Source organism: Anopheles gambiae, chromosome X (genome assembly GCF_943734735.2).
Source record: "Anopheles gambiae chromosome X, idAnoGambNW_F1_1, whole genome shotgun sequence".
In the NCBI taxonomy this organism is placed as follows: domain Eukaryota; kingdom Metazoa; phylum Arthropoda; class Insecta; order Diptera; family Culicidae; genus Anopheles; species Anopheles gambiae.
The window spans coordinates 26,362,923-26,379,424 of NC_064600.1; the positions used below are offsets into that span (position 1 = coordinate 26,362,923).

General features: G+C 43.2%; 1 protein-coding gene and 2 long non-coding RNA genes across 3 annotated transcripts; 2 read left to right on the forward strand and 1 right to left on the reverse strand.

Annotated features, from left to right (window-relative positions):
* Positions 1–1,589: 1,589 nt before the first annotated feature.
* On the forward strand, positions 1,590–7,425 carry LOC133391443 (uncharacterized). The gene is made up of 2 exons (XM_061645898.1): positions 1,590–6,272; positions 7,363–7,425. The coding sequence occupies exons 1-2, from the start codon at positions 1,590–1,592 to the stop codon at positions 7,423–7,425; spliced, it is 4,746 nt and encodes a 1,581-aa protein (XP_061501882.1).
* A 4,256-nt stretch (positions 7,426–11,681) lies between these two features.
* Positions 11,682–13,632, reverse strand: LOC133393792 (uncharacterized). The gene is made up of 3 exons (XR_009766398.1): positions 12,725–13,632; positions 12,262–12,622; positions 11,682–12,159 (listed from the first exon to the last, which is right to left on the reverse strand). It is a non-coding gene; the product is annotated as an uncharacterized LOC133393792 (long non-coding RNA).
* Positions 13,531–15,965, forward strand: LOC133393794 (uncharacterized). The gene is made up of 3 exons (XR_009766400.1): positions 13,531–14,853; positions 14,961–15,249; positions 15,346–15,965. It is a non-coding gene; the product is annotated as an uncharacterized LOC133393794 (long non-coding RNA).
* The last annotated feature ends 537 nt before the right edge of the window (positions 15,966–16,502 follow it).

Genomic DNA, 16,502 nt, shown 5'->3' on the forward strand with positions numbered 1-16,502 from the left:
TGTTTGAATAGTCCATGCGTATATTAAGCACAATAAAATCTTATATCTAATTAAACCAAACTAATACTAATACTAATCCTTTGCTAACGTTAAACAAAAGAAAAAAAAAGGCACTGGTCACATTATAAGGCAAACAGGGAGGTACATGATGCATAAAATAAACTCATCCATTCTATTCCGTTTGGTGAGTGTTTTGCTCAGCAATCTCATTCACCAGATGTTTCATGATCTGTGCGTTGAAGGACGTGCGTGAGTTACTGAGCACTTGCCTGTCACGGGTTAGCATGATACAACATTAATGTTTCGTCTATATGCTTGGCTATCGTAGGATGTTACGCAGTGACTGTTTCTTACAGTTAGATGAAGGAAAACGAATACCTTAGAAAATGAAAAAGAATGTAAAACAAACAAAATAACGTTTAAAAAAAAACATAAGAGATACAGTAAAAAGTAAATGAGCATGTGGTTACTTACCGATAGTGTGTTGTGGCATGTGTACTGAAAAACGATTCTCTATCATTTCGCGTGTAATTCCAACATGTAGCACGAACTCATGCGGTAGGGAACATGCAAAAAAAAAAGAAACATTTAAGTTTACAAATTTTGTTACCGTCTTGTACTGGTGATGTGAAATAACTTACCGCAGGGGAAACCCCACGATAAGAGACGTTTCCTTTCTTATCGTGAACACTGTCGGATGGTTGGCGTTGTAGATTCCTTTTCCCGCTGCCACTTAAATCCGGATCGACGCGTAGGTCGGCGAGCTCGTGTGGCAAGAGGCATGCAAATAGTAAGAAAAATAAAAAAAAATATTAATAAACTGCCTACATTGTCTCTTGCAAACCGATCGCTATGATGTATCAATACTTACCGCAGGGGAAACCCCCTCGACTAGTGAGGTGTGCTACCGATTGGGGAAATCGGTCGGATGGTATGCGGTGTACTAGATCTATCCCTTATCCCGCTTGCCACTTAAAACCGGATCGACGCGTAGGTCGGCGAGCTCGTGCGGCAGGAGGCATTGTTGGAGATTGATCATTTGAATTTATTAGTTCGAATTCGAAATTCGAACTCAATTTAGAAATAGGATAGGAAATGAACTCATAGGCATAGATAAGGATAACAGAATGAACTCAAAATGAATTATGTAATGAACTCTTGACAATTGAATATACAGTAGCAAACGGACATTTGAACGAGTCGCATTTATTTCATAACCGGCACAAGTTTTTCTAATTATCGGGAAAGAAAACGAGTTGTACAACGTATACGAACATTCGTGAGGTTTTCTCACATTTTTGGTCCTTCGAACCGGATACGTGCGTGCTAAGTGTTTTCTTTCGCTCTGCATCAAGAGCAACGGCAAATTCGGAACGCTCCGCATCACGAGCACGGTGCAAGTCATCATTCGCGCCATTTCGAATTCTCGCGCTCGTTCAAGTTCATTAGCCCTGCAGCAAGGGCATCGGTCGAATTTTCGTGATCGTGAATCGTGGTTTATTTTTCCCGCGTAAATTCGAATTGCTACAGTTTCGTGAACGTTCATATCGCGTTATCGACATTATCGTGAAAATCTGACGGAAGCTAAGATGGACAAGAAGATAAAATCTGCTCAGCACAAAAAACTCGTCGCAGTGGAAAACATTAAGGCGCTGGAGCGCTTTAAGCAGAACTTCAAACCCGAAAATGTAGGTGAAATCCCGGAGGTTATGGAGGGTTTGGAGCAACACAGACAGGACTTTTTTGCCGCGGTGGCAAAATTGGAAGAGTATGACGACACTAGTGATGCGATTCAAGCCTGTATTACTGACAGGATCGATATGGAAGAGCGCTGCCGGCGGCTAAAATCGTTCCTTAGAGAAAACCAACGGAAGGAAGCCAATTCGCTCAACGACTCCTTATTGGCTAACTCAACCCTAGCGTTTGGACGGCCAAATACATCAAACATTCGTTTTCCCAAAATCGAATTACCAACGTTCGACGGTGATTCGACAAAGTGGTTGTCATTCCGCGATCGCTTTGTCGCGATGATTGACGCAAGTGTCGAGCTGCCGCCAATTGCAAAACTGCAGTACTTACTTTCGTCCCTGAAAGGTGACGCTGCGGTTCCCTTCGAACATGTTACTCTGACCACGGAAAACTATTCTGTTACCTGGGCTGCGCTGCTTAAGCGATACGACAACTCACGGATGCTCATTCGCGAGTACTGGCGACGGCTACATTTCCTACCTGCGATTGCAACAGAAAGTGTCGATGGCTTGACGTCGTTGGTAGATGAATTCGTGCGATATGTGAATGGGTTGCAGAAGCTGCATGAACCTGTCGACTCATGGGACACGCCTTTGTCCAACATGTTGCTGATGAAGCTGGACAATGAGACCATTCTGGCGTGGGAAAGGCATTCTGTGCATAAGAAAAGGGATAAGTACAGCGAGTTGATCGAATTCCTGCAAGACCGAATTCGAATCCTAAAATCGAGCCAGAGTATCTCGTGCGATCGGATTGTGGCTCCGATCAAGGTGGCCGGGGCACATCGGCCCACCGCACCACGGCGGTCGGTAACCAACGCTGCTTCTGTGCAAAGGAATACTCCCGTTTCATCGACCAGTCAACAAGTGACCTGTCCATTGCAGTGTGCAGATCATCACCTGGTTCGAAATTGCCCGGTATTTTTAGCCAAAAATACTCAGGAGCGGCGAGAAATCGCACGGTCAAAAGGTTTGTGCTGGAATTGTCTCAGTTGTTCCCATCAAGTGAGATCGTGCAAATCCGAGTATTCTTGCCGTTCGTGCAAGGAACGGCATCATACGCTGCTTCATCAACCACCACAACAACCTACAGTCGCTTTGTCAGCCCAATCAGATGATGATATGGTGTTTCTCGAGACGGCTATTGTGTTCATCGTAGACGATTATGGAGAGAAACATGAGGCACGGGCGCTTTTGGATTCGGGCTCTATGTCCAACTTCATTTCGGATACGTTAGCTCGGAAGCTCATGACACCTCGAGCGAGAGTTAATGTATCAGTGTCTGGCATCGGAACTTCAAGGCAGCAGATAAAGGGTTCGACCACGGCGATCGTTCGTTCAAGGAACCTTCAATTCACCACCCCATTGGAGTTTCTGATCCTGGATACACCCTCGGCGGACATTCCCACCTCACCAATCAACGTGTCTACGTGGAACATCCCGGATGTAACGCTAGCAGACCCCACGTATCACATCCCAGGCAAGGTCGATGTGGTCATCGGTGGCGATACGTTCTGGGAGCTGCATACCGGACGTAAGCAATCTCTCGGTTCGGGTCTGCCATGGTTGGTAGAAACGCAGTTTGGATGGGCGGTAGCAGGAAATACAACGCATTCGTCTCAACTACATCGGGTGTGTAATATGGCAACGAGCGACAGTCCGTTGGAAGCCATATTGACGCGGTTCTGGGAGAGCGAGACCATCTTCGACGAGCCCGCTCTATCTCTGGAGGAAGACATATGTGAACGTCATTTCATCTCTACTACAACCAGAGACCCATCTGGCAGGTATGTCGTACGTTTACCACAAATTCCTAATACGAATATCGTTTTAGGAGAATCGAAAGCAATCGCTGATCGTCGTCTCCTAGCGATGGAACGGCGGCTTAAGTCTAACCCTGCAATGAAGGAGGAGTATAGTAAATTCATGTCGGAGTATGAGCGCTTAGGGCACATGAAACAACTCACCGAGCCGGTGGACGATTCGTGTGAACACTACTATCTCCCTCATCACGCGGTGCTTAAGGAATCGAGCACAACCACCAAGGTCAGGGTAGTCTTTGACGCGTCGTGCAAGACATCTTCTGGCTACTCCTTGAACGACAAACTCCTGGTTGGGCCGGTGATCCAAGACGATCTGTTCACCATCATCGTTCGTTTCCGGTCTCACGCAGTCGCACTCTCAGCAGATGTTGAGAAAATGTATCGCCAAATTCTCCACGATTCTCGCGACACTGATTACCTGCGCATTCGGTATAGAAGAAACACCGCAGAGCCGATTCAGACGTTCCAACTACAAACAGTAACATATGGCACGTCTTGCGCACCCTTCCTAGCAACAAGAACGCTAAAGCAGATCGCTCTCGATCACAAGATGCAATACCCCCGAGCAGTGGATCCTGTATTGCACGATTTTTATGTGGATGACCTGCTAACGGGAACAGACGAGTTGGCAGATGCAATTGAAATGCAAAGGCAGATTTCCGAGATGCTCAAGCAGGCTGGATTCGTGTTGAAGAAGTGGGTATCGAACGTACCCGAAGCACTAATCGGCATTCCTTCAGAAGACCTTGCCATCCTTCCTACTCATGAATGGCAAGATCCCCAATTTGTATCGACGCTTGGTCTGGTTTGGGAGCCAGCAGTTGATATGCTGCGATATCGGATCGATCTACCAACTGCTGCGACGATGTTGACAAAGAGGCTAGCTTTGTCCTACGTCGCCAAAATCTTTGACCCGCTTGGCTTGCTTAGTCCAACCATTATCATCGCTAAGCTCTTTATGCAACAACTGTGGAAGTTGCAGGAAAACGGGAAGCCATGGGATTGGGATCGTGAGCTACCATCACATCTCCAAAAGGAATGGACGGCATTTCATTCCAAGCTGCATTCACTTCAGGAAGTGCGCATTCCGCGTTACACTTCAATTCGGCAGGCAACAAACGTGCAGCTACACATTTTCGCGGATGCTTCTCAGGTGGCATATGGTGCTTGCTGTTACGTCAGGGCAGAAAACGATTCGACAACATCGGTGCAGCTGTTGGCAGCTAAGTCTAAAGTAGTATCGTTGTCGAACACACATTCTATAGCAAGACTCGAGCTTTGTGCAGCGCGGTTGGCAACGCAACTGTTCCGGAAGGTCAGTCAGTCCCTCAACGGTGAATACGATGCTTTCGCTTGGACTGATTCCATGACCGTGCTACATTGGCTCAATTCAGCACCACGGAGGTGGAAGCCTTTCGTTGCCAACAGGGTGGCACAAATTCAAGGAGAAACCCGGATCAAGTGCTGGAGGCATGTTCCTGGTGTAGACAACCCAGCAGACGATGCATCGCGAGGTCTACTACCAGACAAATTGCAATCCTGTGAACGATGGTGGCATGGGCCACATTGGTTGAGCAGCAAACAGGAAGAATGGCCTATAAGAGAACCTGCAATTGAAGAAACGGCATCAATAGAAGAAGAACGTGTTACACAATCACGAATAGCTGCAATGTCGATGGAGGACGATTTCAACAATAAGCTATTTGCACGGTTTTCAACCTACCTCAAACTTCGTCGAACCATGGCGTATTGTTTACGTTTCGTGCAATGCATGAGGACACCGAAACCCGCAATTACGTCACCGACAGCCAAGGATCATGCTTCGATTCAGGACATGATTATATTGATTGCACCTCCATCTCGAGACGAACTCATCCAAGCTGAGCTGCAGTTGTGTCGGTTAGCTCAGCAAGATTCATTTGCGGACGAGTTAAAAATGGTTAAAAACGGCAAGGATGTACCACGCAATTCGAAGCTGAAATGGTTGTCTCCCTTTATTGATGAGGCGGGAATCCTGCGTGTTGGTGGCCGGCTTCACAACGCACAAATAGCAGAATACGCGAAGCATCCTATACTTCTTTCTGCAAAACACCCACTCGCTGCAATGTTAGCAGTCGCGTATCACCAGAAGTATATGCACACCGGTCCTGAACACTTATTATCCATCCTTCGTGAACGCTTCTGGATAATCGGTGGCCGTAATTTGACCAAGTTGGTTTTCCATCGGTGTCACAAGTGTTTCAAGGCCAAACCTACACTGGTACAACAATCCGTTGCAGATCTTCCGACATCAAGGGTTACACCCACGAGACCGTTTGCTGTCAGTGGTGTGGACTATTGCGGTCCGGTATTGCTGAAGTCGCCTGTTCGCAATAGAAGTCCCACCAAGGCATACATCGCCATCTTCGTGTGCTTTGCAACACGAGCGGTCCACATTGAGTTGGTGAATGATCTCACCACGGCGGCATTTTTGGCAGCACTAAGGCGCTTCGTGGCTCGCAGAGGCAAAATCGCGGAACTGCATTCGGATAATGCTACTACGTTTAAGGGGGCTGCACACGAACTTCATCGCCTCTACGAGATGTTTAAGTGCAGCAATAGCGAACGCATCGAAATCTTCAATTGGTGTGCCAATGAAGAAATTCAGTGGAAGTTTATTCCACCTCGGGCGCCACACTTCGGAGGACTGTGGGAGGCTGCTGTACGTTCCGCTAAACAGCACCTAATTCGCACGATAGGAAGTACGAGCCTCACTCAGGAGGGAATGGTTACATTGCTAGCGCAGGTCGAACAGTGCTTAAATTCAAGACCCCTGATTCCGCTTTCTAGTGAGCCTTCGGACACGCAACCACTCACTCCGGGTCATTTTTTGGTAGGGTCGAACATGCTGGCGTTGCCACAAGTTGATAGGAGTCAGGTGTCAGCCAATAGATTGAAGGAGTTTGATTTGGTGCAAAAGCATATGCAGCATATATGGTCGCGTTGGTATCCGGAATACTTGCAGCAGCTTCAGGCCCGGGCCAAACGCTTAATAGTTCCACCAGTGTCGCTAGAAGAAGGGCAATTGGTAATCATAAAGGAAGACAATATACCACCTACCTTGTGGCCAATGGGTAGAATAACACGATTGCACCCAGGAAAGGACGGCGTTGTTAGAGTCGTAACACTTCGTACAGCTGCAGGAAAGGAGATAGTACGCGCAGCAGCTAGATTGGCAATCCTTCCAAATCCAAACGTATGTGAAGACAATTAACCTCGAACACCAAAGTTAGGAGGCGATCAGCGCGAAGCACATGCGTAATGTAAACAACCACACCGCACATACACACGACACGATACACGAAGTGACAGATCGACACTTGCAACTTGTACAACACAACACCACACTTGCACAACATTTGCTATCTCTGAGGCGAAGTTAGATCGAGATACTTCTTCATTTTCTTATTTTTTTTCAATTGTATTTTCTGAATGTTTAAAGAAATACTTTCTTTGGTGGCCGGAATGTTGGAGATTGATCATTTGAATTTATTAGTTCGAATTCGAAATTCGAACTCAATTTAGAAATAGGATAGGAAATGAACTCATAGGCATAGATAAGGATAACAGAATGAACTCAAAATGAATTATGTAATGAACTCTTGACAATTGAATATACAGTAGCAAACGGACATTTGAACGAGTCGCATTTATTTCATAACCGGCACAAGTTTTTCTAATTATCGGGAAAGAAAACGAGTTGTACAACGTATACGAACATTCGTGAGGTTTTCTCACAGGCATGCAAATAGAAAGTGTTAGGAAACGAAGGAAATTGGGTTATCATCTCGTGCAAGCCGATCGCTATGATCTAGAATTACTTACCGCAGGGGAAAACCCCCGATAAAAAAATCGATGTTTTCAACTGCGCTGCCTTAAAATCTTAGAAAGGGATTTGTTTTAAAATTTAATTTCTTTTTTTTTTACAAGGAGGGGAAATGTAGAATACACCTTAGCAAGGTGCCATCAAAACCTCCTCCTTGGGTCCGTTTCGCAGCTAAGCTTCTCTGGACCAAATGAGAATCTGCTTTGAGTGTACCTGCTTAAAAAAAAGAAAACTAATTATTAAAAATGTTCGATTTGGTTCCCCAAGGCATCTATCAAGGCGACAAACACATCATCATTGCATTTCCGGAAGATATGCTCAGCAAAATATTTGTCCATGTTGCTTTTAATATTAGTGCCTTGTTTTCTCAAAAATGCCTTCAACCATCTCCAAACATTCTCAATCCGTTGTGTGTTGATATTGTTATCATCTGGATTGAGGAAATTTCTGGAGTGGTTGACACATTCGTGGGGATATCCAAGCTCCTCCAGCCCATTATAACCTTTCCAGAGATCGGTCATAATTTTCGCTCCGGGTTCAACATGCCGAACCACCAGATCGCTCAAAACGGCAAGCGAGCGTTTCGGGACACGCTCCAGGAAAATGGCCTTATTTTCCCGGCATATCCCACCCACAAGCCACTGAGGACCGGAACTACCGACCCGGCCGACGTTGTACTTTCGACGAGTGATGACAGTTTCGTCGATTTCCACCGTCATGCCAGGGCCCCCTATCTTCTCTCGTGTACGATCGAATGTTTCCCAAAGAAAACTTCGGATCGTATCGTACCACGAGAGAACCGTGTTGTGGGAGAGGCCAGTCTCCAACGCACAACGAGTTGAGTTGGCCCCATTGGCCCACTCGTAACAACAACGCACAAGGCTCCTAAGCGAAGCCTTGTGGTTGGCAAATATGGACCTGGTCCGGATGCTGCTGGTCCCGCCGCATTTGTAGTCGGGACATACATACCTGTAGCCGTCGATGCTTTTGTAGGGAGTTAGCTTCATTTCCTTTGGACATCTCGGGCACAATTGAACCGGCTGCAGAAGAGCCCGCTTTTGCATCCACTCGATCGCTTGTTCACGGTCCTGAAAAATATCAGAAAGCATATCAGTATTGTAAGCCATTTTCAATTGCCTCTTTGCGCTTTGCAAAATATGCACAAGTGGCGCCAAATATTGTGTATGTGTGCGGTATATCGATGGGGATACAAACCAGGGTTAAGATATGGGTGAACAACGGTAGCACTGCTTAAATTTGCAAATGTAGGAGCTGGTTTAAAATATAATATTTATTGCGGATACACATTGAAAGGGATTCATAATTAATGCAGAACATAAATGTATTTACTCAAATATACTTTCGTTATATTTTTATTTATGAGTTTTCAAATATTTTCATTTCACGAACACTGTCCGTCCCACAGTTACCTTTGCAATTACCGTTATTTTTAAAAATTCACATACGCACGCAGGCAATCAATGATATCGTAGTGTACGTGGTTAGCTCTCATACTGAAAAGGTAAACAAACCATTTCAGTTTGTTTACCACTAGCAAACAGGTGTTTTGTGGGATTTGTTATAATTAAGCTATTCCATTGTATTATTATACACTCTTATAATAAGCATCGATAGCTATATTTACTAATTAGCAACGGTGGTAATCTTACAAATAACTTTAATCAAAGTAATAAGTACGCAAGCCACTTCACCTGTCATAGGACCGGTCGTACTTGGTTAATTTGTTATAGTTTAGTAATTTGTATTTTTTTAAATTATTTAGTTGATAGTCCAAACCACAAATCGCTAGGTATTAGGTATTATTACCCCTAAAAGCTAAATCTTCATTTAGTTCCTGCTCGCGTAAACCTTTACAAGTCGCTTAAGCAGGAGACACAAACAGCGTTTCATCTCGATCTCGATATCGGGGTGCGATGCTGCCGGAACTTAACCCGAAAATGAGCCAACTTTCAATCACCGTAACACGGTTACCTTGAGGTATGTAGCCAGATATATGTTGTGTGTGAAAACCATTTCTAATAGCGTTAACCTCTTTCCCTGAACACGATCATCCCAGCGACGGTTGCAATCGCCTTAGCTGTATCCGACCGGCAGATCCTCCGGAGCAGATTCTCATGCTGAGGATTACAGAGGACTGTTGATTGCTGTCGTAATAGGATACGATTACTTTAGCTTATTAACAGCATGCTGGCCGTATATCCCAGCAAGAAAGGTTACCACAATATTTCTCAGTGCGACACGACGTTAGCTTGATGAAGTGTAGCATAACTTGTCTGCGTTACGATGCATACTTCGATGGTGAGCTGCAGCCAGGATCCGAAAAATTTGGCAACCTATAACAATGGCAGGACTGTGAAAAGGAAGTGCTGAATCGAAGGAAAGTGAAATGCTAGTTCTATTCTATCAATTTAAAATCCGTAATTTACAATTGTTTATACTATCACTAAAAGGAAAGGTAATTATTTTCACATTGACATTATTTATTCCATTTCTCTACTAACAATATGCTTCTCTCCCTTTTGTTTAGTCCTTTTCGGATCTTTGATACCTTCTGCACAAGAGCTATGGCTGCTCATTTTCCGCGATGTACCGTCCAATGCTCAGGCGAACTTTCCTGCGCTGCCGTTACACGTTGTCACCATACCAAACAACATGCCGACCTCTATGCACCCGACGTCACAGCAGAGCTGCTCTGTTGCTAAGGAGTTTACGAAGGACATACTTGGAGTGTAGGTGTTTAAGGAAGGTATACACTTGATTGCCCACCTGTCTGTGATTGCAACCACCATGTACCATCTGCTATGTACACGTCATAGCATATCTGCTATGCAGAACACATTATAAACCACACTACCAAATATAGACTCTTAGCAACACATTTTAATAAACTTAGCAAACTAGTTCAGGTCACACCGTTCATACAAAAACAACCAAAAACACGCAGCACAAGCAAAACAGGCGTTACTGCAATTGAGTAAGGTAGACCAAGAACGCATCACATCGTATAGCCAATAGCGCAGCGTAAGGAAAGATAGACACACTTTAAGCCAAGGCAGAAACAGCATACGCATTATAACACAACACACTCTAAGCGATATTTCTGAAGGTCTCCACACACACAAAACTCACACTTTACCACATACTTTGTACTCCAGCACCCAAAACAACTTAGTCCACAAAACCCAGAGTTTTTATTTTTGTGTTTCGGACAAGGTGCACAATAGAGGGATTAGGGACACTCGCGGATCTTTGGTATCAAACACTTATATTCTAATAAAATAAGATAAACGTGATCGGGATTGTTGTGTGTATTGGGTCGTAGCCTATGATCGAGTGCCCTTCTCGGTAGCTCGATCGCTCCCGAAACCCTTAACGGTCTTCCACGATCTCAGATGCTGTCAGTTGCAGGACACGGATCAATAGGAAAATCAATCACGTATCAATGTATTATAATTAGAACGCCACAAAATTTTGTACCAAATCAATAACTTTTCGTAGTATAAATAAACCACAACCGATCATAGCATTTTAGATTCGTTCGAACTGCCAAAATAGGTCGTTAAACTTCCTAAAACTTTGTCAACCAACTTATTTCATGACCTTAGTTTCGTCCCCCTACCCTAGGTAAGGCTTCTAAGCTCAAACGGTTCCAAATGTACCCTTCCGGGTGTTCGTGATTGCCTGGACGTTCAGATGACAAAGATCCACTACTCCGCTTCGTACCAGTTCTCTCTGGCTTTACTGATTACACATAGCATGATAGTCAGTCCTACATATGGGGGCACAGTCCATTTGGGGCTTGAACCCCATGACGGGCATGTTGTAATCATACGGCCAACAGAAATGCAAATGCAAATTACCGCACTGTAAATAGCACGATATTTACGTATATTATCACAAAGCTTATTAGCAAGAGTGTTACGTAGTATTGGGTCAAAAGTATTAGATTCGATTTAAATAGCCATGAACTATTCATATTCATATTCATATTCATATTTATTTGTCTACCTTTTGGTTACACAAATGCTTAAATAATACTTATTACCTATGTTCCTAACCTAACAAAAATTAACACAAATTATTAAAAATTTGAGAAAATTTTTTTTTTAGAAAATTAGAATCTAAAATTTAAAATTTAGCTATAAATGTAAAAACTATAAATGTAAACAATGACTTTTATTAAACAAACTCACGTATCTTTCGAAAAAAAATAAGACCGCAACATTGTACGCGAAGCAGCAGCTGCTCATTATTATCACCATCTTAATTAAGAAATAAATAGATAAAACGAACCCTTTCAAATCTGATCAGTTGTACCACTCATCAGTAAAGCACTCCTTCGTAGTGCTCATGAATTAAAAATTAAAAGTAAACGAAAGTTAGTTATAGTGCGATCCTTAAGATAAACGCAAAATGCACCACGCAATGTGTAGGAAATTGTACCTGAACGCATAAAGTACGAAGGTTTATCCAATTTATTACTATATTTCGGAGCGCAGAAAAGTTAAAATCGTGGTACGGGGTTTTCTCCATTGGGTTCGTTAAACTATCCATCTCCTAGCGCTAATCCGTCGCTGGTCACTGAGTCCACCGGAATCACTACCGTCCCATTGATTCCACACTCTGAAGCTCCGAACCGGCAATCACGTGTGCTACTCCTTTCTACGTGTGCTTGTACTACTTTTTCCAAACTGTTGATTATCTGTGGAAAAAAAGAGAACGTCGGAAAATTTTAATAGTTAGGTGCTTCTTATAGCGTCCATCGATCGACCCCACATCCGTTAAAGCGCTTATTTTGACTTACTTTGAATTGCGTGATTTCCTCTGCCAGACAGAAGATGGCCGGGTGATTGTCGGGGGCAGCTTGCCGTTAGATTTGTTCTGCAGCAAATAGTACACAAAGTTGTCGCCAATATAATCCCAAACCCGGTTCGTGCCAAGCTGAAGCACGTCCGTGGGATTTGTTATCCAACAATGGGAGGCAACGTGATTGCCCTGAAATTATCACATCCAATGTAGGTGCGAAAGGATTGCCGGAAATAAAATTGATTTTCCCCAGGTTCTTTATGGCCGATGGTGGCAGCATCTCGTCCATCGGCATCTGCTCGTGGTATCTGATTTCGATACAGCACCAGCTGCTTCTATGTAACCGGGTGATGCAATCACTCGAAATGGAAATTGAGAAATTCAGACTGAGAAGTAATATTGTGTGGTAAAGCTGCGCTCATCAGCCCTAGCCGCACACAATAATTAAAATGCATGCTTACCATCAATAATCATCAGCTGCTTCATCGGGTTTTGGAGCGAGGATTCCGAGGGGCCCAACATGACCGTTGTCTGGCGGCGAATTGGTCTGCTAGTAGTTCAATTTTCAGCAAGCTTAACGAAACCAATGTTATATTAATGGTACACGGAAGGTAATAATCTAATTCTTCCGATAACGCAAGGAAAACAAAACGGAAGAAGGTCAAACAACTGTCGACGCGTTTCAATTCCACACAGGGCACACTGTCATAGTAGATTCAAGTAATAAAATACCGAGAGATAGTAAAAAACCAAACGATTATTGTAATAAAATAAAGCACAAATCCCACAAAACACCTGTTTTCTAGTGGTAAACAAACTGAAATGGTTTGTTTACCTTTTCAGTATGAGAGCTAACCACGTACACTACGATATCATTGATTGCCTGCGTGCGTATGTGAATTTTTAAAAATAACGGTAATTGCAAAGGTAACTGTGCGACGGACAGTGTTCATGAAATGAAAATATTTGAAAACTCATAAATAAAAATATAACGAAAGTATATTTGAGTAAATACATTTATGTTCTGCATTAATTATGAATCCCTTTCAATGTGTATCCGCAATAAATATTATATTTTAAACCAGCTCCTACATTTGCAAATTTAAGCAGTGCTACCGTTGTTCACCCATATCTTAACCCTGGTTTGTATCCCCATCGATATACCGCACACATACACAATATTTGGCGCCACTTGTGCATATTTTGCAAAGCGCAAAGAGGCAATTGAAAATGGCTTACAATACTGATATGCTTTCTGATATTTTTCAGGACCGTGAACAAGCGATCGAGTGGATGCAAAAGCGGGCTCTTCTGCAGCCGGTTCAATTGTGCCCGAGATGTCCAAAGGAAATGAAGCTAACTCCCTACAAAAGCATCGACGGCTACAGGTATGTATGTCCCGACTACAAATGCGGCGGGACCAGCAGCATCCGGACCAGGTCCATATTTGCCAACCACAAGGCTTCGCTTAGGAGCCTTGTGCGTTGTTGTTACGAGTGGGCCAATGGGGCCAACTCAACTCGTTGTGCGTTGGAGACTGGCCTCTCCCACAACACGGTTCTCTCGTGGTACGATACGATCCGAAGTTTTCTTTGGGAAACATTCGATCGTACACGAGAGAAGATAGGGGGCCCTGGCATGACGGTGGAAATCGACGAAACTGTCATCACTCGTCGAAAGTACAACGTCGGCCGGGTCGGTAGTTCCGGTCCTCAGTGGCTTGTGGGTGGGATATGCCGGGAAAATAAGGCCATTTTCCTGGAGCGTGTCCCGAAACGCTCGCTTGCCGTTTTGAGCGATCTGGTGGTTCGGCATGTTGAACCCGGAACGAAAATTATGACCGATCTCTGGAAAGGTTATAATGGGCTGGAGGAGCTTGGATATCCCCACGAATGTGTCAACCACTCCAGAAATTTCCTCAATCCAGATGATAACAATATCAACACACAACGGATTGAGAATGTTTGGAGATGGTTGAAGGCATTTTTGAGAAAACAAGGCACTAATATTAAAAGCAACATGGACAAATATTTTGCTGAGCATATCTTCCGGAAATGCAATGATGATGTGTTTGTCGCCTTGATAGATGCCTTGGGGAACCAAATCGAACATTTTTAATAATTAGTTTTCTTTTTTTTAAGCAGGTACACTCAAAGCAGATTCTCATTTGGTCCAGAGAAGCTTAGCTGCGAAACGGACCCAAGGAGGAGGTTTTGATGGCACCTTGCTAAGGTGTATTCTACATTTCCCCTCCTTGTAAAAAAAAAAGAAATTAAATTTTAAAACAAATCCCTTTCTAAGATTTTAAGGCAGCGCAGTTGAAAACATCGATTTTTTTATCGGGGGTTTTCCCCTGCGGTAAGTAATTCTAGATCATAGCGATCGGCTTGCACGAGATGATAACCCAATTTCCTTCGTTTCCTAACACTTTCTATTTGCATGCCTCCTGCCGCACGAGCTCGCCGACCTACGCGTCGATCCGGTTTTAAGTGGCAAGCGGGATAAGGGATAGATCTAGTACACCGCATACCATCCGACCGATTTCCCCAATCGGTAGCACACCTCACTAGTCGAGGGGGTTTCCCCTGCGGTAAGTATTGATACATCATAGCGATCGGTTTGCAAGAGACAATGTAGGCAGTTTATTAATATTTTTTTTTATTTTTCTTACTATTTGCATGCCTCTTGCCACACGAGCTCGCCGACCTACGCGTCGATCCGGATTTAAGTGGCAGCGGGAAAAGGAATCTACAACGCCAACCATCCGACAGTGTTCACGATAAGAAAGGAAACGTCTCTTATCGTGGGGTTTCCCCTGCGGTAAGTTATTTCACATCACCAGTACAAGACGGTAACAAAATTTGTAAACTTAAATGTTTCTTTTTTTTTGCATGTTCCCTACCGCATGAGTTCGTGCTACATGTTGGAATTACACGCGAAATGATAGAGAATCGTTTTTCAGTACACATGCCACAACACACTATCGGTAAGTAACCACATGCTCATTTACTTTTTACTGTATCTCTTATGTTTTTTTTTAAACGTTATTTTGTTTGTTTTACATTCTTTTTCATTTTCTAAGGTATTCGTTTTCCTTCATCTAACTGTAAGAAACAGTCACTGCGTAACATCCTACGATAGCCAAGCATATAGACGAAACATTAATGTTGTATCATGCTAACCCGTGACAGGCAAGTGCTCAGTAACTCACGCACGTCCTTCAACGCACAGATCATGAAACATCTGGTGAATGAGATTGCTGAGCAAAACACTCACCAAACGGAATAGAATGGATGAGTTTATTTTATGCATCATGTACCTCCCTGTTTGCCTTATAATGTGACCAGTGCCTTTTTTTTTCTTTTGTTTAACGTTAGCAAAGGATTAGTATTAGTATTAGTTTGGTTTAATTAGATATAAGATTTTATTGTGCTTAATATACGCATGGACTATTCAAACATATAATTATGTGTTTGTTGAGCAACACCATTTGGGTAAAAAAAAAATAATTTACGTATACTCGTGAGAAAGCACGAACTTTGAGTAATAATTAACATCAGATTTGCTAATCATAAAACCAAACGTTGTGTTAGAGCGTATGTGAGGCCGTTGTTTGTTACGCTCGTTGTGTTGGCTGCGGTTCTCGGGTCGAACAAAATGCGGACAAGACAATTGGTTATAGACAATCGATCCTAGCACTTGCCGCAGGTGCGTAATCCATAGAACAGTATTTCTTCTTGGTCGCGATCGTCCGATGTTCTCCGCTTGTTCAGCGGATCAATGGTTAATTCAAGCGGTGAGGTGAGCCTTGCGTGTCACTATGGTGCACGTAACTATATATTAACAACATCTAGGAGTATTATTAAGGGCCATGGTTCCGTTATAGTTAAAACCACGCAACAAGCATAAGAAAACTGTAATTGAAATTTGAATCAGTTAACAAATTATCTAATGGAACAGATAATGAAGTTGATTTGGAACTGTGTACACAATCATGCACACAATCGTGACACTATCGCAAGTGTTTATTGCACTATAACGTTATTTACATGTTAAAATTATTCATTATATAAACACAAATATAATTATTGCATCAAATATACTACTCATTTTTTAACTGAAATTGTATAAATATATCGCATTACTCACCAATTGATAGCCTATTTGTTTTTCTTTCGTTTGGCAATAGGGTGTAGTAGCCACATTTGGAATATGTAATGTAATCATATTTTTTATTCT